The sequence below is a fragment of the Macaca nemestrina genome, chromosome 1 (assembly GCF_043159975.1).
Source record: "Macaca nemestrina isolate mMacNem1 chromosome 1, mMacNem.hap1, whole genome shotgun sequence".
Taxonomy (NCBI): domain Eukaryota; kingdom Metazoa; phylum Chordata; class Mammalia; order Primates; family Cercopithecidae; genus Macaca; species Macaca nemestrina.
Window position 1 is genome coordinate 117,406,910 of NC_092125.1, and position 27,804 is coordinate 117,434,713.

The 27,804-nt window shown below is 44.6% G+C and overlaps 1 protein-coding gene across 1 annotated transcript in view; it reads right to left on the bottom strand.

Annotated features, from left to right (window-relative positions):
- Nucleotides 1-1,655: 1,655 nt before the first annotated feature.
- Nucleotides 1,656-27,804, bottom strand: part of LOC105479136 (VANGL planar cell polarity protein 1) — a 56,657-nt gene continuing 30,508 nt past the window's right edge. Inside the window, exons 5-8 of the mRNA XM_011736947.3 lie at nucleotides 17,383-17,516; nucleotides 15,825-15,957; nucleotides 14,371-14,605; nucleotides 1,656-8,761 (exon numbers count right to left, since the gene is read on the bottom strand). Coding sequence (XP_011735249.2) covers nucleotides 8,501-8,761; nucleotides 14,371-14,605; nucleotides 15,825-15,957; nucleotides 17,383-17,516 — 763 coding nt within the window. The 3' untranslated portion in view covers nucleotides 1,656-8,500. The remainder of the gene's footprint in view (nucleotides 8,762-14,370; nucleotides 14,606-15,824; nucleotides 15,958-17,382; nucleotides 17,517-27,804) is intronic.

The following is a 27,804-nucleotide window of genomic DNA, read 5'->3' on the forward strand; positions in this document are numbered from 1 at the left end:
TTTCACAGCATCTCAACTCTACACACTTTTCCAAAACGATGTCATCATGCCCATCAATACTATCCATGTGCTAATTACCTCCAAATATGAGTCTCTAACCTTGACTCCTCGCCTTATTTTTAGACACATTCATTCAACTGCCTCTGGACATCTTGACTTGATGTTGTACAAGCACTTCAGACTCAACACAATAAAACCTGAACTCATTGCCTTCTCCCCTAAGCATCTCCTTCTCCTCTTCATGGAGTCCTAGTTTGGGTGGGTGATAGCACCATTTATCCAATTGTCTAGGTGACCTGAAGGTGCCCCTTCCCCTCTGTGCTTTGTGAATCCCTGGATCATGTCACTTATCATTTAAGGTATAACATATATTTGCATGTTTGTCCTTTCACTAAATTGCAGGCTCTTTAGAGGCAAGGAATTTATCTTAGAATCCCTAGCACTTAGCACTTTGCCCATCACAAAGTAGATACTCATTTATTGAGTTGGTGGATGAATAATTGGTTAACCAGAATACCTATAATTCCCCAGCACTATTGGGTAACAGAGCTTACAAGGTATCTTAGTCTGTTTTTATGGATACAAAGGAATAACGAAGAGTGGGTTATTTATGAAGAAAAAATATTTACTTGGCTCACAATTCTGCTGGCTGCAAGACTGGGCATCACGTGAAAGCCCTGGCTGCTTCCATTCATGGCAGAAGGTAAAGGAAAACCAGTGTGTGCAGAGATCACATGGTGAGAGAGGAAGCATGAGAGAGGAGGTGCCAATCTCTTTCTAACAACCAGCTCTCCAGGGAACTAACAGAGCGACCCACTCACACCCCACTTCCTCCAGAGAGGACATTCATCTGTTCATGAAGGCTCTATCCCATGACCCAAGTTCTTAAATCACTCCCTTTAGACCCTACCTCCTAACACTGCCACACTGGGGATTAAATTTCAACATGGGATTTAGTGGGAACAAATATCCAAATGATAGCACAAGGTGTATTAGCAGCATTTACTTATGCAGATATAAATTGTGCACATTTTGCTTAATGACCCAAAAAAACAGCTTATCAATAATCTATCCAATGAATATCTTTGAGTCAATTGATTTCTCTAATTTCTGTCCATGAGATAGGTAAGAATTTGATTGTGTGCTGTCAAAATTCTACCGTTGAGTTTAGCAGAAAACAAGCTTCATATTTCTTTGCAAATGATCAAATTTCCTTTAAATAGACCTATCTAAAATCAATTGATAATTTAACTTGAATTCCCAAGCCAATAATCAGAAAACTAATCCAATATTCACCTCCCACATCAACCCAAGGTCTGTTACTTTTCTCCTTATTTGACTCGAACACCTTTCCACTTGCTGGTTTACTCAAAAGATCTGTTTCATCTCCATGTTTTCGAGCCTGAGGATTTCATTTTTAGTTATCTATTCAAAACATTTTCTTCACTGTAAAATGATTGACAACCAGTAGTTTTTGTTACAATGGTAATTCTACTTTCCCAATCTGTCATAATTGTCTTGGTTTTTATAGAAATATGACAGGTTGTCTTGAAATTCTGAAGGTCTCAAAATTATGCAAGAGTGAAAAATGTCCCTGAAAAAGTAAGCAACTTTTTAGATTGAAATAATCACATGAAGAAAAGAAACAAGATACGATTTGATATTTCAATTTATTTTCCAAGTTTACAGTATAAAAAATGTGATGTGTAAAACATTTTACAGTGAATTGGGATGAGGTGGGGATTATACTGGAGGACCCAAAAAGGAACAAAATAACTTGGGTGACAGGTACACTATTCCATCAGAGACACTAACTCTGTTACTGACATCACAATGAGAAGAAGTTTCATAGCATAAACCTTATGAATGTGAGTAAATGGGCTTGTACAGATGGTTGCTGGTAGTGTCATTCATTCATGTATATGCTTGAAAAATGCCTCAAAAGAGCCCACTACCCAGTTTATGCAGGAACTCACTCAGGCCTTGTCATACACATATGGTGACCGTGAGCAGAGGCTGGTTGGCCAAACTGCCCCTCCTGGTTACAATGCACAGTATTAACGAATCAGAAAGAACAAAAAAGGTCCCTGGCCACATTTGTACACAAACAGTTATGACTCTGTCAGATAAAGACAGGTGGTTTCATCTCTGAACTTTCTAAATTGGTGCTGGACTTGAAATCAGCAAATGTAAAGTCCTTCTAACCAAAGCAATTATCAAATAATCTCCTCTCAAATAAGACCTGCCTGGCCCAGGCCTTTCTGTTTCTCTCAGTAGCATTTCTGTTGAGGAGGGGTCATCTATAATGTGAGTTAAATCACTGAGCCAGTATCTGCCCCCACCCTCATCTTTGCTGGCATCCTGCACTCTGTGCAATAGTTATGGTCGTAAATGACTGTTGGAAATCAAATTTGGTTAATCACGCCATAACTTAGGGGTCTCAGAGGAGTGTGGCATTCAATTAAAGTAAACTATTATAAAAAGAAATTATTGCCAAAGTTTAGATTTTTGTACGTTCCCTTTTTAAAGAATGATGATGAAAAGTAAGTGAATGTTCCATTACCTCTATAACTGAGGGGTGCTGATAAACGAAAAACAACGGTCGCGTCTTTCTACAAGGCCCGTAGAATGGCGATGATGTGCAACTGTCTAAATTCCCTACAACTTGAGTTGAACTAAACTTGTCACCTGCAGATCAGATGCCCAAGTCCCGTCACTAATTCCCTGAGCAACAGTCTCTGGTCCCCACAGACGAAGCTTTCTTAGGCTGAGGGCTTTTTAGAATTAAACACTCCTAAATGATGAGCAACTTTACAACAAAATGCCATGCCCACAAGTGAAAGCTCAGATAAAGATAAGCACACACAAAACCAAACAACTGTACATTCAAATAATGTTATCCAAATACCATTTCAGTGCCAAAAGAAGTGCCAAAGACACTTTTAAGATAAAAACCTGGGGTTTGTCACATTTGTCCCCAAAGCTTAAAATAATGTCTTTCTTCCACTATGACAAGGACAAAACGCTGATGTTTGTAAGCTGAGACAGACATAAATGGTAGAGTCTTGGTGCCATATTGAAAGAAACTTTTCACGGTGCTGCACCTGGCTTTAGGAATCTGTTCTTTTGTTGGACACTCTAAAACAACCCACTAAAGAGACTTATTTAATAGACAAAACAAATTGGGTTATCTACGTAGAAATGGAACAGGACCCGGGAAAACGGGACTTAAAGAGCCCTAAAATTTAATTTTATTCCGAAGTTTTACATTTCTAATCCATTGCATCTTAATTCCTAATGAGATGTCATGTGGAGAGACATGAGCACCATCTTCCCTTTACTGTCTTCCATTGAAAGCAAACAGTAGGGCAGAAAACCATGGTTTATGCACAACTGAATCAAAACTTACTACATATGGGAATAGAGAAAAATGGTTTTCTGAGCCCTGTTTTACATCTGCGCTGTCCAAAGTCTTGGACGCAAGTGTGGGAAAAACAGTGGGACGCAAATTGCTTACTGAGAACACCTATATCAAGGAGGCCAGGCCAGGGACCCCGGCTTGAGATCCCCCCAGGATGGGGCTGTGGACAGCCCCTCTCACTTCAACCAGGGAAGAAGGCTGAGGCATAATGTTGCCATGGCACCAGAGAGAGGCCAGGTCAAGACCCTGCCTACCTCCCTTCACCCAAGGCCAAAGGCACGCATCTTGCCCGAGCCAGCAGAGTGGGAGCAGGTGGGGCCAGGCAAAAGCAAAGGCGGGTTGCCGGAACAACAGCATCCCTGTCTTGCAGCAGGTGCAACACTGGCAGGGCTGGGTTTTCCAGAAAGAAAGGGGATTCTCAAGTTCTTTCCATCAAATATCCTAAGATATTTGCTAGCATAGTGGAGAAGCTTTCCAAGGGACAAGGTGTAAATCCAAAGTGAACGAAGAGATCCTGCCTCCCAGTGAACTCCCACGCCAGGTTCTAGTTCAAGGATGTGTCTCTAGGTCCTTCCTCAACATCCAGAAGCGCCAAATCATTTAGACCATACTTCAAGGTACAGTGGACTGAGGGCTTAGAATCAAACATCTAGTTTGAAATTCTGTTAACCAGCCATGAGACCTTGGACAAGCCCCTTCCTCTCTGATCTTCCTTTTTTCACCTGAAAATTCAAGATAACTCCTATCTTGAAAGAATGTGGGGATAACAAGGCTGTGTGGAACACGGACTGTAATATACAATACCTGATAAATGTGTTAGTAGCCCTTCCTTTCTTTGACCAAAACACGTTTTCTCAAAATGTGATCCCAAACCGAATTTTCTGAGCATACACTTGGTTAAAGCTCAATACAGCTATTTCAACAGTGTCTAAACTATCTCATTTCACTACTGCACTGAATACCAATCAAGAACGGTGGGCAGAAGAGCAATTCTTATTTTATTTATAATGATATATGACCACAAGTTCACATAGTAGTAAATTCACAGTAGTGATTTTTTTTTTTTTGTTTTTTGGTAACAAATCCATAAATCACAAACACTACCCAGAAATACTTAATTCACTTTACAATCGCAGGGTCTCTGCTGCAGGACTATTTAAATAAATACGCTAACATTTCTGTGCTACTTTAACTAACCTATCACTTTTTAAAAATAAAGCCCAGTTTTTAAGTTACCTTAAGAAATATCTAGTAAGGCTTCCAGGGTAGTGAAGTTTGTGCAGTAATTTTCTTAGATCTTGACCTTTCTTTGTTTGTTTCTTGCTGTTTTCAGAGTCCTAAAGCAAGACAGAGTTTTACGGACTTGCCTGCAGGACAGCAGGCTCCCCAGAAGACAGTGCTGTGCTAAAGCCATTTACTCTAGGGGGAGAAGCCAGTGTCAGTGAGGGAAAGGAATAAAGCAGGGGAGGGAAAAGTCACTGGTTTAGAGTGACCTCCCCAAACACAGGGTTATTAGGTAATCTCTCAAACACAGGGGACTGCAGAAACACAGACACCCTCACACACTCAGCTATATACACATTCACACGTACCTGCTGAGCTATGCACCTATCTGCTACAGATAACACAGATGTTAAGACGTCTGACATGTAAATGTGCTATCCATGGGGTAATACACTCAGAGAGATGCTCATGTATATGGAAATAAAAACGCACAAACAAATATGCATTCCTACCTAGGGATACTTACACAGCAGGGCCCAGATTGGAAGGTAAACCAAGGACTCACTTTTGTTGGTTTCACTGAGTGGCTGGAACATTCACTCAGTACGTGGGTTGGAGTGGCAAGGTAATCAATTTCTGTCAGTCCAATATGCTGGTAGCATCCCACAGAGCTATAGCCCTTAGGTAAATACATGCACTCGAAAGTGATTATGAGAGGCAAAATGGGAGAGAAATCTACCACCAACTACTGAAGAGAGGGGAGGGGTGAGCACTTCATCCGTATCCAACACACACCTGCACAGCCAGTCTCTCCATTAAAAAAGGAGTCCCAAGCCCCAGGCAATGTACTACAACACAGCAAACACACCAGGTCACCTGCCTCTTACCATTTGCTATAAAGAACTTGTTTTCTATGTAGATGTCAAAACGGAAGAACAGAGGCGGGGGTCGGGGAAGGGAGGTGATGAGGGTTGGGCAAAAAATTGGTGGTCAAGTATTTTCTCTAGGGCTTACTTTATGAATTTTAGCTAAAGTATTATGCATTTGACTTAACATTTTGATAATGCAAAGGATTGATGAACTATATAGCTTTAAAATCCTCTCTGAGAATGCATACAGAACTTTTTAACATTCAGTTCATGGACTATAAAAATTGTCCTATCTTCAAAAGTACACATTTAAAAACAAATTGTCTACCAGTTAAAACATCACCAGGGAAGAGAGCAATCTCAGACATAGACTCCTCACTAAGTTCTTTAACACTCAATGCTCTAATTTTAATAATGTAGGTTGAAAATTATAAAAAAATCTATAAACATTTAAGGCAAATGAAATCCTGTCTCCTATAATATGAACGTATGTTCTACTAGCCTTAGGGCAAAGTTTACCCCCTTTTAAAAAGAATAGCCTACCAGTTCCAAGAATTGAAATAAAAACGCATTGTGTTCAATTGTGGGATGCAGCTTTCTGAAACCTTAAATCTTTTAAATGTCATTTACATTGTTCCCACTGCAACAGTAACTCAAGCTATAAAGAGGTTGAAAGTGCAAAGGCTTTACAAAGATCCTGCATTTTATTTTGTTATTCTTTCAAAAAGAACTCAATACAAAGTCAATGTAAAAAAATCAATACTCAATTTAAAATAGAAACAGTAATTTCTGAACGTCTGACATTCTCCTATGCAAAGACTGGGAGAAAGAGGAAGGGGCAGAGGGAAAATAAATTCTTTAATTTAAACTTTTCTTCACCCTGCTGGGAATGCACATGCCAGAGCAAATGAATCCAGCTTAACCCCTTCTGGACTGGTCATTTAAGATAGGGTTGGAAGAACGGTATTTTAGAATGGTGGTGAACAGTGTCATTATTAACTATATGTACACACACTTATGGCACTTGGAACTGCTCTGTATCCATGACGTAGCAACCTCTGACACAGCCCGTCTCACACTTGCCATCCCTTACCCCATCTCCCAAAATATTTCCTGAGAAAGACATTATAAGGAACTTCCAGTTTGAAGGGATCTAACAGCAAAAACTAAGAACAAAACACCATGGTTCCATGGTATGTGTTTTTTATAAACAGAACCACATAGTTGAATAGTACATCTTGGCTCCCTGCCACACCTATGGGCTCCCCCTTCCTTCTTCTCCAGCATGTCTTTTCAAGCTGAAGGCTGGTGACTGAAGAATGTTGTTTACTTTTTCAGGTACAGGTGTATTACAAAGATCCAAAGCCAATTTTGATTTTTACAATGACACAAAATACTGTACCACTTGTGGAGTGCATGAAGCAGTAAGGGAGTAAGGGGGTGTGCACACATACAAAGAGTCATCCTGTACTACAGCAAGGTGGCTGATTACCCGAAATACTGGGAAAAACAAGAGTGAACACTTTCAAAGGTTTGTTGCAGATATAGGAAGGCAAATGGAGGCAAAGGCAGCCCAGTGCAAGAGGTCCGGATGGGGCTCCTGAAGGAGCTCCCCTGCAGCAGGGCTCCGCCAGGACGGCTCCTCTGCCCACAACCCAGTGTCTGCTCCCCCAGGGCCAGGGGAAAGCCCACTGAAATCAGCTGTGTTTAACAGACAGACCACAGGTGAATCTTTCTGGACAAGAAGATGGGCTCCCTACTCTCCTTTCCCCAAACTCTGTAGAGTGTCCACTTTCCTTCTCCCCACTTTATCAGCAACTAAGAGTGGGAGCAAAAACCAGCCCCCTTCCTGGTCCTGAGTGGCAGAGGCAATGAGTTGCACAGTGACTGTGGTCAGAAAACACAGGGACTGGAGAGCAGCAGTTGCCAGCATGGTTGGCATGGTTTGGTCTCCCTTGGCAGGGCAGCTTGCTATAATCTTGGGGAGAACTTACCTCCCCAGGAAATGAAGTGGCTCCAAGTTGCACCTGCCAATCCCAGAGTCACAGTGTTAGTCTCGCCTGGTTGGTGTAGAGCAGTGGGGAGGAAAACTGGGCAGTGTGGGGCTCCTGCTGCAGCCTAAAGGGGGCATTTCCGCTGCCTGCTCTCCCTGTGCTTTCCCTGCTGGGCACCCCGTACTTCAATATGGAAACAATGCTGGGACCGACTTGAGTCTTCACAAAGAGCTGGAGGGCACACATGGAGAGCCAGGGCTGCCGGCCAGGTGGGGGCAGGACGGCATGGAGGCCAGGTGGGCAGCTGCAGGGCTGGGAAAGGGCTACCTGCTTCAAGCCAGGAGAGGGGTGGGATCAGAAACAGGGCGTGTAGGTTTTCTCTTTGGGAAAAAAACAAAATCAAACCACTTAATAGCTGTAAACGAGAGTGCACATTTTTTGTTGTGATCTTTCTCTAAGAACCTAAGGCAACAAAGAACAAAGACGAAGGCAGGTATCTCCTGAACTGCCTATGACTTTCGTGGGTGATGTGATACTGGACATTAACATACACAAATACATATGTGGACGTGTCGTGACTGGTTTCCTGAAACAGAATAAAGATGTGTCCCCTGGAAGTCTACAAGTGGGCTGACCAGAAGCAACGGGGGACGTGGTACTGGACGAAAGGCAGGAACTAGTTGTTGTAAGGCGAGGCTCCCAAGAAGCACCAGCTCCACTTTGGTTTACAGCTGTAACAGAAGCTCCAGGGAACGGCTTCTTGAGAAGTCTCATCGACAAAAGTCAGATGTCATCAGTCATTTTTTTTCAGGGTGGACAACCCCTGCTTCCTTCCAAATAAAGTGCAGATGGTCAAAGGATACTGGTCAATCATCTGCCAGTTTCAGTCAGCAATGAAGAAGAATTTTTTAAAAAAGACACCCCTCTGGCATAGATATATATCTCTCTATATATTTTCTTCTTTTTTTAATAAAGCCACAAATATAGAACTTTTAAACTGATGTCTCAGACTGTAAGCGAAGGACAAATTTGTGAGATTTGGGGTCTATGAACTCTTCAGAGAGTATGATGAACGGAATTTTCTTCACATTGACTACGAGGCTGAAGTCCAAGCACTTAAGGACGAACACAATTCCCTCCCGTAATCCATTAGTCACAGCCTCGTCACTGACAAGCCTCCACTGTGTAGAGAGCCAGCGGTCCTTGTCATACTGCAGGGTGGGGCCCGCACTGAGGTACCGTTCTAGGAAGGCCTGGAAGCAGAGGAGAAAGGCTATTAGGGAAGAACAGCTCGTTTTAAGGGCAGTCCTGGCTAGGCGGCTAACCACTCTCACACCTATATAAAGAACCTTTTCCAAATAAACCAGCTTAGACCAGAGCCCAGCTCATCACACTGAATTCCCGTCAGATCCTCACAACTGAGTCATTACTGGGGAGGGAAGACTTCTTGGACTTCTTCACTCCCCTTTACCTCCTACCCACCAAGGGCAAGCATAGTAGTACCCACGGAGGGGAGGGAAAATGGGGTGGCTGGGGTCAGTGTCTGGCTGGAAGCCGTTATGGCTGCATCACTCCATTCCTAGGGTATGGCCCTACTGGACGTGTTTCTCCATGTCTTCCTCCTCCTGAACCAAACATTTCTCAGGGCCAGGGCCATGTCGGGCCCAAAGGAGCAGTCAGGAAATACGAGCTGAATATATTTGCATGAACAAGAATGCATGATCTACCACTTATTGGCAGTGATTCTGCACAAGTCATTTACACTCTCTATTAGTGGATGCAGTGACACTACCTGAGTCACAGGGCTGCCATGAGGATGAAAGTGTTAGCTCTCAAAAAGCACTCATAGCAATGCCTGGCATGGTAAGCAAGCAATGGTTATTCCATGTTGGGCTACGTGGGCACATGGCCAGTCCAGGAGATGTCCAGGCCTGATGCCCCCTTCCCTCTCCTGAGTTCTCTGCTCCAGTGGCACCTGGCTCGATAGAGTTCTGATACATGTGCTGTTCCTCCAGCTAAACACTGTCATTCAGCTCATTCTTCCCTGCCCTTCAAATCTTCTTAAGCCTCCTCTCTTGAACCTCTCAGGCAGATTAACATGTGCTCCTCCAGGTTCCTGTAATCACTGACTCTCGTGTGACCCTTTACTTTCAAAGTGATCGCTGACTTGCGTGTCCTCTCCCCACACTACACTTCACTCTCTTGAAGGGCAGGAAGTATGTTTTTTTTTTTTTTAAATTTGAATTTCTAATGTGCGTAGCACATACTAGGAGTTCAACAGCATGTGAATTAAATCAAATAAATACACTGATTTAGCCATGAGGGGAAGGAAGAATGAAATGAGCCAGTAATACAGATAGAAACATACTGGAATATATCAATCAGGTCCCAGACAGAGTCAAGAACAGATTTTGTTTTGTTGAGACAGTCTCACTCTGTTGCGCAGGTTAGAGGTGGCAGAATCTCAGCTCACTGCAAGCTCCATCTCCAGGTTCAAGTGATTCTCTTGCCTCAGCCTCCTAAGTAGCTGGGATTACAGGCACATGTCACGACACCTGGCTAATTTTTGTATTTTTAGTAGAGATGGGGTTTCACCATGTTGGCCAGGCTGGTCTTGAACTCCTGACCACTAGTGATCTGCCTGTCTTGGCCTCCCAAAGTGTTGGGATTACAGGCGTGAGCCACTGCACCCGGCCAAGAACAGTTTTTAACTAGTATCCTCTTTTTATTTTTGAGGCAGAGTTTCGCTCTTGTTATCCAGGCTGGAGTGCAATGGCATGATCTCAGCTCCCTGCAGCCTCTGCCTCCCATTTCAAGTGATACTCCTGCCTCGGCCTCCTGAGTAGCTGGGATTACAGGCATGCACCACCGTGCCTGGTTAATTTTTTTTGTATTTTTAGTAGAGATGGGGGTTTCACCACGTTGGCCAGACTGGTCTCGAACTCCTGACCTCAGGTGATTGATCCGCCTCAGCCTCCCAAAGTGCTGGGATTACAGGTGTGAGCCACTGTGCCCGGCCTGGTATCCTCTTTTATTCACACCCTGCTGCTACTGCCAGGTATATTTTTCATGTGGAGCATCTATTGTAAGGCAGAAAGTAAGGCCTTGCATACTCTCACACTGCCAATATAAATATAGCTCTTACGACTCATAAGAAAAAGAAAATAACTCAACAATTGGAGAAATGAAACTGAAACAATAATTTTATAGAAGAATAAATATTATTGGAAAGTTAGCATATAAAAATTTTTCTATTGGAAGGGTGCGGTGGCTCACGCCTGTAATCCCAGCACTTTGGGAGGCCGAGGCAGGTGGGTCACAAGGTCAGGAGATCGAGACCATCCTGGCTAACACAGTGAAATCTCCTCTCTACTAAAAATACAAAAAAAAAAAAAAAAAAAAAAAAATTAGCTGGGTGTGGTGGCGGGCACCTGTAGTCCCAGCTACTTGGGAGGCTGAGGCAGGAGAATGGCGTGAACCTGGGAGGCAGAGCTTGCAGTGAGCCGAGATAGTGCCACTGCACTCCAGCCTGGGCGACAGAGACTCCATCTCAAAAAAAAAAAAGAAAAAAGAAAAAAAAATTGTTCTATAACATTATTAACTAAAGAAATATAGGCTGGGCGTGGTGGCTCACGCCTGTAATCCCAGCACTTTGGGAGGCTGAGGCGTGGGAGGCTGAGGCGGGCAGATCACGAGGTCAGGAGTTCAAGACCAGCCTGGCCAACATGGTGAAACCCCATCTCTACTAAAAATACAAGAATTAGCTGGGTGTGATGACAGGCGCCTGTAGTCCCAGCTACTTGGGAGGATGAGGCAGGAGAATGGTGTGAACCTGGGAGGTGGAGCTGGCAGTGAGCTGAGATGGCGCCACTACACTCCAGGCTGGGCGACAGAGCAAGACTCCATCTCAAAAAAAAAAAGAAGAAATATAAATTAGAAGAATTAAAACTAACTTCCTCCTCTTAGATGGGCAATGATTTAAAACAATAACATCCAATGCTCCCGAATATGTGGGAAATAAAAAATCTCAGATGTTAGAGGCAAAGCATGCAAAAGGAACACCCCTTAGGAAGGCAATTTGGTAGGATCTACAACGCTGACCTGGCTTTTCCTCTACTTGAAACCTAGGCTTTAGAAATACTTGTACAAACACATATGTAAAAAAGCATTCACCGCAATGTTGTTTAAACCAGGGGTTGGCAAACTTTTCCATAGATGTAAATATTTTCAGCATTTCAAGCCATATTCTGTCACAACTACTCAACTCTGTTGGTGCAGAGTGAAAGCAGCCATAGGTGATACATAAATAACAGGGCATGGCTGTGTGCCAATAAAATCTGATTAACAAATACAACCAGCCCCTAGCTTTGACTAATGAAAACTCTTAATCCAAATGTGCATCAACAGACAATCAGTTGAATAAATCATGGTATTTGGTAGAATAAGATGTAGCTATTACCAGAAATGAGTTTTATCTGTAGTTAGATCTGTATGAATAAGATCTGTATGTACTGACTTGGAAAGACAGCCAAGGGATAGCTTTAAGAAAAAAAAGCAAAGTTTTATATATCTATATCTCTCTACATATATAAAGATAATATACATTATAGAGATGTAGTATGTAAATATCCATCTATGAATGATATATATAGGCTATCAATCAATCAATCAATGATATATATAGGCTGGGGCAGTGGCCTGTAATACCAGCACTTTGTGAGGCTGAGGTAGGTAGATTGCTTGAGCTCAGGAGTTCGAGACCAGCCCGACTAACATGGCAAAACCATGTCTCTACCAAAAAAATACAAAAATACGAAAACTGCCAGGCATGGTGGCATGTGCCTGTGGTTTACACACACACACACACACACGCACACACACACACAGGGATTGAGAGAGAAAGAAAGAGCAATGACCTTATTTGTTTTGTTTTCCCAATTCAGCATAAAAAACATCCACAGATATTTGAAAGAATATATACCAACTACTTATCCGTAAAAACTGTTTTGGGGCGGGGGATGAAAATTTCATTTTCCGCATATGATACTTTTCTTTAATGTTTGGATTTCTATGCCAAAAACAGCTATTATTTTTCATTCAGAAAAGTATAACATTTTTAAATGAAACAAAAAGCAACCAGGAAACTTTCTAAAATCTTGTAAAAAGAAAAACAACTGTTTTGGTTCTACATGGTACAAGCCATCATTTTATACCTGCAGACATATTTTCCTCATTTGCAACCACAGTATTCCCATGTTTCTGAATTCTATTTCTTGTAACTTAGTATTCTAACAGATTCTTTCACGATTCAACAGGTGATACACCATAATTTATAAGCCACTGTTATGTTTTAAATTATTTCCCTTGTGGAAGTATTACAGATTGTTTTGCAAAACACCACCTTTGTGTATAATCATGTGTATATATTATTGTATTAAATAGCTTTCCTAGGAGAGAGATTAGTGAGTCAATACAGAAAACTTGTTGGTTTCTTACTATTTCTACATTGCTTTCCTAAGGGTAGTTACTGGTTGACAATGTAACCAGCAGGATACACACATAGTGCAACGTATAAACAGAGGTCCTTATAAAAAACAGCTACCAAATGTTACATGCGTGCCACATGCCAAGCTCATCTACTCTCTACCATGCAATTTACATGCCATGTTGCTATATTTAATGTAATTCTTACACAACAACCCTGTCAGAGAGGTATTATTATTATCCTCATTGATACAAGAGCAAACAAGTGTAGAGGAACTGAAAGAGTTAATTCATGTGACATACTTAAAACACTACCTGTCATATGAAGAGGCCAGACTAAATTGCTATTATTACTATTGGTAAAAATAATGCTATTGCTTTGTCAGGCATTTTGGGCGTTACAGAGTTAGTTTTACCGAATGGTCTTTTAGATTATGGTATTTAGCACACTTTAGGGATATTACAAGAAACAGACATGTATCTAATAGAAGGTAGAATAATTTGAGCACAGTCACAAACCAATTAAGTGGGGAGCTAGGATTTGAACCCACCTCTCTGTAGAGAAGTCAATTGCTATATCTTTACTCTATTTTGCCTCCTTGGCCACAACCCTCTATTAGATACCTGGCTGTTTCTTGTAACACTCCTTAAGGTGTCCTAAATATCGTAATCTAAAAGACCACTCAGTAAAACTCATTCTGTAATGCCCAAAATGCCTGATGGCATTTTTTTTTTTTTTTTTTTTTAAGATGGAGTCTCACTCTGTCGCTCAGGCTGAAGGCTGAAGTGCAGTGGTGCGATCTTGGCTCACTGCAAGCTCTGCCTCCTGGGTTCATGCCATTCTATTTTTTACCAATAATAATAAGAACTATTTAGTCCATCCTCATCATATGACAGGTACCGTTTCAAGCACTTCACATGAATTAACTCTTTCAGTTCCCAAAACATACAAATGAGATAGTTACTAGTATTATCCTAACCAATTAACAGGTTAGGAAACTGAGGCACAGAGCTATTGCCATCTGCCCAAGGTTACACATCTAGTTGGTGGAGGACCCAGGTTAGAATGAATCAGTTCAGCTCCCGAGTCCACAATGCACCCCTAATCACTATTCTGTACTGTCTCCAATCACTATTCCGTACTGTCTGCAAGTGAAATTCTCTCCTCTGTTAGAATCCAGAGGCCTTCAAAAGGCACATTTAAAAAAACAATTGTACTAACATAGTATACAGTAAGCGAGAATCACTAATTCTTATTACTTGACATTTTAGAGAAGCCTGTCGATTTTATCACTTCTAGTAACACGCTAAAATTCAACTGGCCAAGCTCAGTGACAAGCCAGGATGACGGTGGCAGAGCCCGCCCAGAGCAGCGCACCTTGGGGGTCATGCCGTTGGTGATGCAGAAGGCCAGGTGCTGCAGGATGCTCTCCATGCTGTGGTAGTGCTGCTGCCGGGTGGTGCGCAGGTACTTCTGGAGAGCCCTGGCCATGGAGGGGAAAATGGCCTGGGCGGCCTCCCTAGGGTCCATCACCTCCCCTGGGGCTTTCTGCTGCTCCTCGACCTGGAGACGCTGAATGTGGATGAAGGCCTCTTCCACTGCAACCACCAGCCTAGAAGGTGATGCAACACTAAGTAATTAGGATGGTGCCTGCCACAGGGTGAGTGAATAGAATGACACTTGTCCACCCTGCTGCGGCCTGACCTGCCAACATATTCAAGGCCCAATCACGCTGCTTGCATCCTTCCTTAGCTGTCCCCCAGAGGGTGGAGAGGGAGGAAGGGAGAAAGAAAAGCAACAGCAAAAATAACATGTGGAACAGGGGCCCCAGGCGTCGGGGGGAAGGAGCCCCAGGACTGGGAGATGAACTCTGTTCTCAATTCTGCCACCAATGAGCTTGGGAAACGCACTTAAGTCCTTTTTTCATCTCTGCAATGGTTAGATGAAAAGAGTTCTAAGGCCTCTCCAACTGGCTATAAAAGGCTCTGTACAGAGAGAGGCGGCTGGTGGTGCAGAAGCAGGCCCTGCAAAGAAGCAGAGCTGTGTGCTCCCTGGTCCAGCCACCCACACTAGCAGCCCCTGGGAAACAGGAAGAGGCACAGCACACATGATGGAATGCACCTCTGTTCCCTTCAGTGAATATGACCTGATGGTGAACACCAGCAAGGGTCCAGGGGTGCAGAACAGGCCCACTCAAGTGTGGGCAGGGGGCCAGTAGCACCAGCACCACCCAGGAATCTGTTAGAAATGCCATTTCTTGGGCCCAACTCCACACCTACTGAGTAGGGCTTGTGCAGGCAGAGCCTGGAACCTGCATCCTATATTTGAACAGCCCTCCCAGTGATGCTCATACAGGCTTCAGTTTAAGAAACACTGGAGCAAGGTGCACTCCAAAGGTGTCCCCACAGGTCATGTTTTTAAACAGAAACCTCATTGTAGCGGTAAAAAAGGAAAGATTAAAAGTCTACAAGAGGCCGGGCATGGTGGCCCACGCCTGTAATCACAGTACTTTGGGAGGCTGAGGCAGGCAGATCACTTATGGTCAGGAGTTTGAGAACAGTCTGGCCAACATAGCGAAACCCCTTCTCTACTAAAAATACCAAATGTTAGCTGCGCGTGGTGGTGGGCGCCTGTGATCCCAGCTACGTGAGAGGCTGAGGCACGAGAATCGCTGGAACCTGGGAGGCAGAGGTGACAGTGTGCCAAGATCTTGCCACTGTACGCTAGCCTGAGCAACAAAGTGAGATTCTGTCTCCAAATAAATAAATACATAAATAAAATAAAAATTTAAAAGTCTATAAGAGGGTACTGGCATCAGGAGGGCAGTATACCTTGCTTTCCGCTTCTTTACTCGCCGTTCATGTTCGGCCTCTTCATAATACAACTCATTGTGGCTTGAGTCCCTGCGCCGAGCAGCTGCAGCAATCATGGCCCGGGACTGGCCAGTGGCATTGTTACTGGGGCCTTTGGGGAAAGGACAGTGAAAGAATAGTGTTAATACCACGAGGCTGGGAAACAGAGCAGAAAACTAGTACTGCAATCTGTCAATGTTGTCTACCCACCCCCTATGAAACACACATACACAAATCCTAAAGGTCACTTCCCAGGAGGGTGAACTGTGCCCCGGATCCGCATTCACTATGTCCAAGGCAAGAGAGCAGAGGAATCTCCCTAAACCCCAATCTGGTCAGTGGAAATGGAAAAAGAACTCAGAAGGGGATGAAGAATGCTTGACAATTAAGATGTTGGCCAAAAACAACACACAGAGTGTGCTGAAGAAGTTACCATCTGTTACATAAAGTTTCAGTTTGGCCATAAGGGCAGCTGGGACATCAAATTTCAGCAACAAGACAATGAGACAGAATGAGAGGGATGGGGAGAACAAGGACAGACAGACAAAAAAGAAAGTCAAAGGACATGAGACACTGAGTCTACAATGGAAAGCAAGCTATGCTGGAATGTCATGGCAGCTATAACTTTTACAGGAAATACCAATATTAATGACCCATTAATGAATACAGACTCAGAAGTCCTGTCCTGTCCTAACCATTGACCACCTTAACTTTTCAGAAACATAGGCAGATTTCCAGCTTTCTTATGGATGATCTACTTGGCTGATGACTTGGTTTCACTAGTGGGAATCTTTGCTAAGTTTTCAGATTACAGATTAAATTTATCAATCCTTCAGGCTTCGTGAGGGAGCTCACACCTCATATAGCCAAAAAATAAACAATTACATAACTGGGAGGATATTACCACCAAAAATTGACACTGTATATAAATCACTTGACTTGTTGACAATATAATCCTCTCCGAGGGTTTGTAAAGTTCTTGCCCTCACCCAATGTACCCAGTAAGAAATGACACCGCATCCTGTTTCTTGCACTTAACCATCTGATACCCTGAAACACAGCTTGGACTTACCCAGCCTGGCCTCCAGCCTCCTGCCACCCACTCAACTCCGGCTCCTAGCCACGAGTAAGAAGTGCCTGTAGGTATCTCACCAGATGCCTGAACTACTGAGATTTCTAGTCTTAATGATTTAGGTAGCTTTCTGAGTCTGTAGGTAATGTGCACAAATTTTGAAAAGCAACCCTTTCCTAATAGCTTCCAATGTAAGGTGAGCCTGGCAGAAGGCAGGAAACACACACCACTGCTGTTTTCAATCATAAAATCCCAAAATGAACAGGCTTCCCACATAGGTAGATGGTAAATCAACACTTCTCTAAAAATGTGTCTGCCTACATAAAATACAGAAATTGTTCTGAAACGAGAATGTACCATAAAGGTAGGCCCAGAGAGGAAGCAGAACCAAACGTACCATGAAGCTTAAATAGTCACCCAACTGTGCCCCTATGAACACTGCAGACACCCTTTCAAGGCACATACCATCTACATTGTAGACTTTCAGCCCGGCCATGTGCTTGGCTGCTCGGAATTTGGAGGCTGTTAGGAGGTTGGGGTTATAGATGGTGAAATCTTTGTAGTAATTTTCTAGGACCACCAGTGCTGCTCGTTGGATACTGAGAAAAAAAAAACAAAATTAACGCAAAGCTTTTTCACTGAATACGCAGGTCCTAAATGAAAAATCCTCTTTTGGAGGAACACAACATCAAAGATAATCTCACACAGAAGTCCACTGGGTTCTACCACACCTCTGGTCTCCAGGATGAGAACTTAAAGCTGAAACTAAGCCCCATGGCCAAGTGGCTTCTGTGCCCTCTCCTGGACCTGTGATTAGCCGCATTCCATCTAGCCCTTTGTTGAAAGAGGAAGAAGTTGTAACTCATAACTTACATTTAGTTTTAGGCACCCAAGAACTTTTTCTATTTTTCCTCGGTTTACAAAAGAAGAAACTGAGGAACCCCCCAAAGGGGCAAGAGGCTTACTAATGGTTGCAGGGCTAATAAGTGAAAGAACAAAGTATAGATTCACGTTTCTAAGGTCCTCATTCAAGGTTTTGTCCCGTAGGCCTCGGTGCCCCTGGGTATGAGGAATCCTGGAACTTAAGTTTTATACAGACCAGAACAACTGCAGCCATCCAGGGCAGAGTGTACTTAAGAGGGCCTCAGCCGGGCACGGTGGCTCACGTCTGTAATCCTAGCACGTCGGGAGGCTGAGGCAGGTGGATCAGGACTTTGAGACTAGCCTGACCAATATGATGAAACCCCCTCTCTATTAAAAATACAAAAACTACCCGGGCATGGTAGCACATGCCTGTAATCCCAGCTACTCGGGAGGCTGAGACAGGAGAATCACTTGAACCTGGGAGGCGGAGGTTGCAGTGAGCCAAGATTGCGTCATTGCACTCCAGCCTGGACAACAAGAATGAAATTCAGTCTCAAAAAAAAAAAAAAAAAAAGAGGGCCTCCACTGAGACCACCTGATCTTTCTGGGTCCCCCTGCCCCTTGGACTGCTATCTCTGGCCTTTGGCAGAGGGGTATGAAGGTGACTATCCATGTTCTGATATTCTAGGTCTCCAACCTATCCTCTGCTTGGTCGTCAGAGAGCAGCAGGAGAACAAAGAACAGGTACCATCAACAAGTGGGAGAGAGGATGTGGGAGGGCACTTACAATTGGAAATGAGTCTAGACAGCAAAAGAATATGCTCTTGGTCTAGGGTGCATGACACTTGCCACTTTGAAGAACACCTTGCAATGATACAGCAAGGGCCTGCACATATCTGATTCTCATTTCACCCTCAGTCATTTGAGGTAAGAAAATTGAGGCTCAAAAATCTATGACCTGCACAACAGCATGCAGTCAGTAAGTAGGAGACCTGGAACTCTGATATGATTTACAAACCTCCAAGTTGGGCTTTCCGGTAACATGCAGCCTCTGTGTAACAGTGTACGTGCTGACATCTCCAACCACCACCATGTTAAATACCACAGATATATTTTTATCTTGCCCTTTAGATTTTCCTTTCTAGTACTCTGCTAAGCAGATCGGCTTACAAGGATTATTTGCAGTAGCCGGAGCACCAGGACGGGGCTCCCTTTGATTCCTGGATGACCGCACTGTGTTCCAACACTCTCAGGGTGGCTCAGGGATCTTCACTTCACACCAAGGCAAGGGAGCTCCTAAACCATCTGCTGGAAATTCTGTCGACCCACCCCTTTGGCTCCCCTTGGAGCTCTGCTTCAAGACTTTAACAGAGTTGAATCTGGAAGTCAGTCAGCTAACCTGCTTAAGAGCAGAATCACGGCAAAGCTTTCTGAGTTATATCCCCGGCAGTGCCTGCATTCAGTTGGTACTTAACGTTGTCCTAGATAATGTACAGTCATGTGAGGCTGGGGAACACTATCAGGGGAAATCTGGTGAGACCAACTTTGCATAATGGAAGTAAAGCTAAGACTCCTAACAGCAAATCTGCATTTCAAAAATTTTGATCATTCAATTAACTCAGTTGCTCACTTGTCATTCCATATTTGAGTGCCTGTGTCTGCTAAGCCCTGGGAATATCAAGATAGACAGAAGGAGCTCCTCCTTAGTCAGTACATGGAACATGAACCCCATGACAGTGAGTGTGCTCTCATGCTAGAACACGTGGGTCTAAGTAACCACGGAGAAGAGCTTCTGGCTGCCTGGGACAGGGTGCAGCCTTCCTGAGGAGGTGGCCTTGTGTGGAGATTTGTGTGTCACGAGAGCTCTTCCTGCAGAAGTCCACTCTGCTTGCCCTGAAAGTCTCACCTAGCAATCTCCAAGTCAATGTGGCTCCAACCCTGTCCTTGCCCCCTGTCCACGGCATTCTCCAGAGAGGCAAGTGTTTTTTTTTTCCTACCCCATCCAGATATTCATCGCAGCCCTCTCCCTGCTCTCTCTCTCTACACACATACACACACACACAGACACACACACACACAGAGACACACACACAGACACACACACACACACAGACACACAAACATACACGCTCCCTGGTGTGCCTAGCTCAGCTCTCAGCCCTGTGTGTGCCTTTTCCAGAGTGCCTGGGCTTTGGGAGGCAAGGAGCCCCTCTGCATGGCTGTAAGACTCAGTTTACACACACACACCCACTAGGGTTCAAACCCACTTCATCCCCTCCTCTAATGATACAGAAACATCTCCAGGTCCCTGGATTCCCAATAGAAAAGTATTACCTTGATCTAAATTTAAAAATTAAAAGGCAATCATCAGAAGTTCTCCTCAGAACCATCTCCAACTCAAAACTGTCTTGTGGTTGCTGAGTTTTGATTTTCTGTTCAGCGAGGCTGTGAAGAGGGGCCAAGGGAATCCCACTAATTCAGCTGGGGCCGGTGAGGGGATGGCTGGGTCGAAGCCTCCTGGCTGTGTCTCTCACCCTCCACCCTGTGAGTGCGATGCACTGCCCCGAGCAGTGGCTTCTGTCTCCAGCAGGGCTCCTGGCCCACTGCCTTCCAGCATGGGGCCTCAGCAGATGCTCTCCAAATGGGCCAGCTCTCCAAATGAGCCAAGTCCACAGCCTACCTGACAGCCCCCTCAGAGCAAAGTCCTGGTGTCCCAGGAAGTGCCCAGGGTGGGAGCGGGTACTGTGAGATGCCAGCCCTGGGTGTCACAGGCACAGCTCTCACAGTCCTCCCAAGGAGTGAGAGGCTTTGCTCAAAAATACCAAACAAAGGGAAAGCGCAGGCGTCCTGCACTCCCTCTGGCTCTGCCCTCTCAGAGAAGCAGCGGGATGACTCAGAGCCTGGCCAGCTCCCAGGCTGAGAAGCCAACGCTGGAGCTGAAGGGATCTCAGGGAGAAGTTGATAAACACCTGCAAGAGTGTGCATGCTCTCACCTACAGAGGATGGTCTGTCTGATGCCCAGCATATCTAGCAATATTAGGGAATGAGAATTTCCAAGTAACTAAATAAACACATAACTCAAGTGCACGACTTAAATAAAATGGTTGTGACCTTTTGGGATAAAATCCAATATGCCTTTCTTCATCTTTTATTTTTTGAGACAGTCTCCCTCTGTCACCCAGGCTGGAGTGCAGTGGCATAATCTCGGCTCACTGCAACCTCCACCTCCCAGGTTCAAGAGATTCTCCTGCCTCAGACTCCCAAATAGCTGGGACTACAGGCACGTACCACCACGTCCAGCTAATTTTTATATTTTTAGAAGAGACGGGGTCTCACCATGTTGCCCAGGCTGGTCTTGAACTCCTGAGCTCAAGTGATCCGCCCACCTTGGTCTCCCAAAGTTCTGGGACTACAGGTGTGAGCCACTGTGCCGGGCCTTTCTTCATTGTTTTGAAGAGAGTGAGGTCTGTGATGTATGATTTAAGTCTTCATGATTACTCCAGATGATTACGCATCTTAACACTTAGCTGTGCCATGTACATAATGCAGTGAAGACACTGGGTTCCATCAGGAGGTGGAGGCCATCTATTCCCACTCTGTCCCAGGCTGCAGCAAGTGTGAATAGGTGAGGTTGTTTTGTTTACATTTTTTTCTACATTCTCCCTCGCTACTGGCTATCAGTCATTCCTAATTACTACGCCATGGCCTCGGTCATAGCCCCAGGAGGCCAGGACGCAGGGAGCAGCCATTCCCTCCACCACTGTCAGCGCCCAGCATTCCTCCTGCCTCGATTCCTCTCCACCCTCCAAATATGGAAGGAACCACAAAGCCAACGCAGGACTGGCTTCTTTCAGGAAGCCTTTTCGAATCCTCCAGGCCCCGCTGATCCGTCCCTAAACTTGCAGCATCGAAGATGATGACACATGACTTGTGATGTCTTCGAGGAAGGTAGTCTTGCCCCTTCAACAAGCTCACCTATGCAAATTCCTGACACACAGGGGACACGTCCTTTGGTTCCTCCATGGGTATATAATACTTGCAGGCTTAGCTTCTCTGTTCATGCAATCTTAGAATTCCCACAGGCCTAAGATCAGTCCTGAATATGTATTTCATAAAATCATGGACTTTCAGAGGCAAAAAGGGCCCCAGAGATGAACAAAAGCAAATCCTTCTACAAACCCCAATCTCTAGACCAGACAATCTTGGGGAAATATGGGAAGCAAGAAAAATCAAGTTGGTTAGAAACTTGCCCCCTCTGTTATCACCATTACATTCAGAGAGAAACAGGACCCCTGTATTGCTGTCAGGGGGAGCCTGAAGTATAGACTGCAGACTCAGCCCCCTCAGAAACCTGTGACAAGGAGCATTTTCCCAAGATAGAGGACTCTGTGCTCAACTGGTGCCGCGTGCCAACATACCTGCCTAGTCACAACCCCAGGAAAGAAATACCCTCTCCCAGACCACATAGATGTGTGGAAAACAGCACATGAAGGTACACCTAGTTGTGACAGAAATTCACTTGAGACCAATGCATAAAAACCTCCTCAACCGGCTTGGGTCTAGGCTGGTCCAAACTTGAACTCCTGGGAAAGACAGACCAGCAATGAGTCTACATAAAGGTCTAAGGGAATCCGACAGCTACATTTTAATTTAAAACTCACTGCTGACCACATTGCCTACTGGCCTACTTTCTTTGCAAGACAAAGAGGGTGGAATGAGAAAGGCTGTGGTCTTTTGTGTCTAATCAACCACGAAAGCACTTCCAGTGTTGTTGACAACTGTTATATGACTGCCATGGCAACAGAGAAGAGGGGCTCGCCCTTGGGCTACATTTCTTAAACAGACCTGGAAAGAAGCATCTCAAAACACAGTTCAAATGTTAATGCACAAAAATCTGAAAGACACATTTTTTAAAGATAAATTCTGAAGGAAAAAATACAAACCAAATTAATGCCTTGCATACCTAGACCATCCACTGCCTCCCCATGCTCTGTGCATGTCTGAGTCTGCACAGAGGCTGCAGAAAACGGCACGCACAGTGCAATTGGTACAGACTCTGGCCCCAGACAACACGACTCCAGGCTCTCTCCCTCATTCATTCAACTTGAATGAATTAGTCACTTCTTCAAACCTCATACTCTTCATCTGCAGGATGGGAAGAACAGTACAGAAAACCCTGCTTACCAAGATAAGTGGGCTCCAAAATACTCAGCGGCATAAAATGTCTTACTGAAAAGCTAATGAATTGACTGGGGCAGGCCTGGTACAGGCAGCTACTCAGAACCTCCAGCAGCAGCCTGCGAGATCCAAGTATACCAGGTGCTGGCTGAGGTCGGCATCGCCCTAAGGCAGGTTAAGTCTCATGAGCTTAAATATCCATTGAGATGATTTCAAGTTCTATGACATTCTGAGACTTCAAAGCTAGTTGGCATTTAGACCAGGAAAAATATTGGAGACTTGGGAGTTCGCCCTCCACTTTCCTGCTTCCTAAAGAGGAGCAGCCCGCCTGGTTTAGGTCTATGCTGAAGATGAAATAACACATTTTAAAGTGCTTATTCAAAGTAAATAACTCATAAACGATAGCCACCATGAGCTTATATGGCCATATATGTTGAAGCGGCCAACTTGATCCCATGTGCGCCTGTACCAACCTCCCCCAGAGGCCCACCATGATGGTACTGCCATGGGAAATGAGCCAAGATGGGTCCACTCTGCAGTCTTCCTTAGGGACTGGGGCCACAAAGCTATGCTACTCTTTGTTTTTATGCAGTACTTCCTGCCAACTCTCAGCCTCCTGAAAATCAAACCTATGTATAGGGAGGCATCCACTATAGAAGGAGTACTAGATCCCAGAAGGTCTAGACTCCTGCTACCTACCCTGTAATCCTGTATAAGTCATTTCCCCTTTCTTGGCCTTTTCCTTGGCCTTTGATAAAGAGATAATACTGACTACCGCATGTGGTTGTTGAGAAGAGCAAATGAAATAATGACAGTGAAGGCATCTATAAACTATAATGCATTCTACAAACACAAAATATTATCGCATTACTAATAATGAGCATGAATATTTTGCAGCAGGGATGGGGTTGGTTGATGGCTAGAATATACACATAGTCCCTAGGCACAAAAGCATGACCTCACTTCAATTTATACTGAACCTCAAAATTTTAGAAATGGAAGGAATCTTAGTGTTCACCCAAGCAGAGATTCAAGAATTAGAGAAATCAAGAGTCCATCAGTCCAATCTCCCAATCCATATATCAATTATTTTAAAAAATTATTTAATTAATTTATTTAGAGATGGAGTCTCACTCTGTCACCCAAGCTGGAGTGCAGTGGCATATCTCAGCTCACTGCAACCTCTGCCTCCCAGGTCCAAGCAATTCTCCTGCCTCAGCATCCCGAGTAGCTGGGATTACAGGCACAGGCCACCATGCTTGGCTGATTTTTAGTAGAGACAGGGTTTCGCCTTGTTGGCCAGGCTGGTCTTGCACTCCTGACGTCAGATGATCTACCTGCCTTGGCCTCCCAAAGTGCTGGGATTACAGGTGTGAGTCACCAAACCTGGCCAATTTTTATTTTTATTTTTGAGACAGAGTCTCCTTTGTTGCCCAGGAGGGAGTGCAGTGGTGCAATCTCAGCTAACTGCTTCCCAGGTTCAAGCAATTCTCATGCCTCAGGCTCCAGAGTAGCTGGGACTACAGGCACATGCCACCACACCTGGCTCACTTTTGTATTTTGGTGGAGACGGATTTTCACCATGTTGCCCAGGCTGGCTCAAACTTCTGGCCTCAACGGATCCACCCATTTCAGTCTACCAAAGTACTGGGATTATAGGCGTGAGCCACTGTGCCTGGCATCCATATACCAATTCTTTTTATAAGCTCCCAGATGACATCCAGCCTTTGCTTGAAAAGAAAGTTCATTTTCACATTGAAATGACCTTTCAGTTCTACCACTGGTTCACCCAATGCTTTGTTCTGAACCCAAGTCCCCCCTTCTCGTGAAAGCCTATTACATACTTGAAGGAAACAATTGTGGCCATAAACCACCTCCATTTTAACTCCCTTATTTTGTAGCTAAAGGAACCAAAGCCTAAAAAAATGTGTGCACACATGCACACATACACACAGATGCACACACAGTCCCTTCTATTTCCCATTCATTCACCCTCCTGTGAACTTGATTGTGGCTTCTGCAATCAAACTTGTACTCTTACATGTTATTAAAATCAGAAATTAACATTGAGCTTTAGAGCTCATCCAGACTGTTGCCCTCACACTTTATGGCCTGCAACTTCTCCCTGAGCAGGGAGAAGAGATGAAGACATCCCCTATGGACAAGTCCTTTTCAAGTTTTAGCCACATCTTTTCAAATATGAATTTGATCCCTTCAGCTAGGTCAAGAAAAACAGCTTTCTTCACATGTGGAAAATGTCAAAGAACTTCTTGCATGCTAATTCCCCAAATATATGCCAGGTCATTCTTCTCATTACCTAAGTACATGCTGACAGAAAAAGCACTAAAAAGTTTTCTTGTCGTAGAGTAAAATCTGCAAAGATCTCCTTTAAGGGCATGCAGTCACTATCCTGAAAGCCAGCTAAGGATGCTACATTCAGAAAAATCTTAATAACTAGCCTCTCCAACTCCATCAAAAGCAGTTATAAATGGTGAGCACCTGCTAAGTCTCCAGTACTGTGGCCCGGATGTAAATGAAAACTTCCGGGGGCTTACGCTCCAATCAGTGGTGAGCACCACTCAAACAGTAAGTACAGTCAAGTGATCCAGAGACCATGACAGAACATGCACACTAAGAAGAGGGGGATGGTGTTCCCGCTGGGGATCCACAGTGGGGGCAAAGCTGGACCGTTAAGTCTTACAAGATGAATGATGGTCACACCATGGACAACAGGCTGTAAAGCAAATTCCAGGCAGAGAAAGCAGTGTGAGCAGAAACAGGCTGGTATTAATCCTCCCAAACATCCACAATAGAGCAACGGGGTCAGTGTTCAGTCACAGGACAGCACAGCTTGGAGAAACCTGTAGTGGCAAATAGTGTCTCTCAAAATGTGCATCTACCCAGAACTTCAGAATGTGACCTTATTTGGACACAGGGTCTTTGCAGATGTTATGTTTAGTTAAGGTAGAGTCATTCTGGTATCCGTATAAGAAAAGAGGTGGCCAGGCCTCTTTGGCTCATGCCTGTAATCCCAGCACTTTGGGAGGCCGACAGAGGCAGATCACTTGAGGTCAAGAGTTCGAAACCAGCCTGACCAACAAGGTGAAACTCCGTCTCTACTAAAAATACAAAAATAAGCTGGGTGTGGTGGCGTGTGCCTGTAATCCCAGCTACTAAGGAGGCTGAGGCAGGAGAATTGCTTGAACCTGGGAGGCAGAGGTTGCAGTGAGCTGAGATCGCACCAATGCATTCACGCCTGGGCGAAAGAGTAAGACTCTGTCTCAAAAAAAAAAAAAAAAAAAAAAAAGAGGACATAACAGAGACCCACACGGAGGAGGTCACGTAATGATGGGGGCAGAAACTGGAGTGACACAGCCGTAAAAAAAGGAACATGAACGGTTGCCAGCAGCCACCAGAAACTAAGAAGAGGCAAGGAAAGATTCCTCCCTAAAGCCTTTGCAGGGAGCACAGCTGTGCCAACACCTAGATTTTGTACTTTCTGAGAAGCAGAACTTTTAAGCCATCCAGTTTGTGCTACACTCTGTTACTTCAGCCTTAGGAAACTAATGTACTTGAACTTAGGGAAGGAAGGGTGGAGGCAGGCTGGTCAATGGTAACTGAGGCTGCAGATGAATGCAAAGGTGAAAGCGTGGGAGGAAGGAGGGTCAGTGGACAGGGACAACCAAAGGCGGCCAGTACTGAAGGCTGCCCAGGCACTAAGGCCACTCATTACCTACTTTTTAAGGTGTGCCTGCTCTGATGGCTGCATTTTAGGGCCCAAACCTAGGTCTTTGAGAAAATTCTAAAATGCAGAACCCCTAATACAAGTTGATTCAGCTTTCTGTGAAAACCTCCAGCTAGGGTGCCATAGCTGATGCTCTCAGTTTTACCCACCTGCTACTTCCCAGAAGAGTCCGTCAGAGCTAATCTACCTGGATGTATGGGCTTCACTGCTCCCCACACTTGGAGATAAATGACTTCAGTCTGACAGTCAGGACCATTTGTGGCAATATTTGTGTGAGTCCCAGAGAAGAGAATATAATTAGCCCCTGGACGCTGAACGCCACCGCCTTCACTGACAACCAGGCACATGAGTGTTTATATCTCCTGGCCCTTCTGCCTTTTAATTAAAATGTTTGTCTCACAGCTGCATTTGGGAAGTTAGCTTACACAAGTCCCATAGACAATAGGCAATGATCACCTTGGAACTTGAGAAAGACAAAGAGGGGCAAAAACTGGAATTAGCTCATGTTTACTAACAGGTCTCATAACGAAGGCCTGGACTTGGTTGGACTTTCAGGATAGAGGAGGAGGGCCACAGGTTTCTGCTTGAGGTCTTGAGACACAGGAGACTGCCCATTCTGCAAGGGGAAACAGATCAGAGGCTCTGTGTGGCGGCTGAGGCCCGTGGGAAGGCTCTTCCTCGGGCCACCTGGATTCACTCGTGTCCCGGGCCTGCTGGTGCCTCAGGTACACAGAAGTTTCAGCAGCCGAATTCTCTGAACCAATATTTGAAGGCTGGAAAGCATGCCTGGCTTTTGCTTTGAAATTCAAGCTGTGGACAAGCCCTGCAGGGTATCTCCGCTGAAAGATGAACAAGCAGATGGGCAGCCTAGGATATCTAATCCCAGAGCGCCAAGGAAGTGGAATCAGCAGGACTTGGGAATCACAGAATGATCTCCAAAGTGCAGTGTGGGGGACACCCACAGCGTTTCTCCATGAGTCCCTAATAATACCAATAAAACTACACCCAGGGCATGCCTGGAGGACACCATTCTCTATCAACACTGGGAGGAGTTTGTGAGAACCAGAAGTAGCTAACAGCTCATGCAATGACCTGGTTCT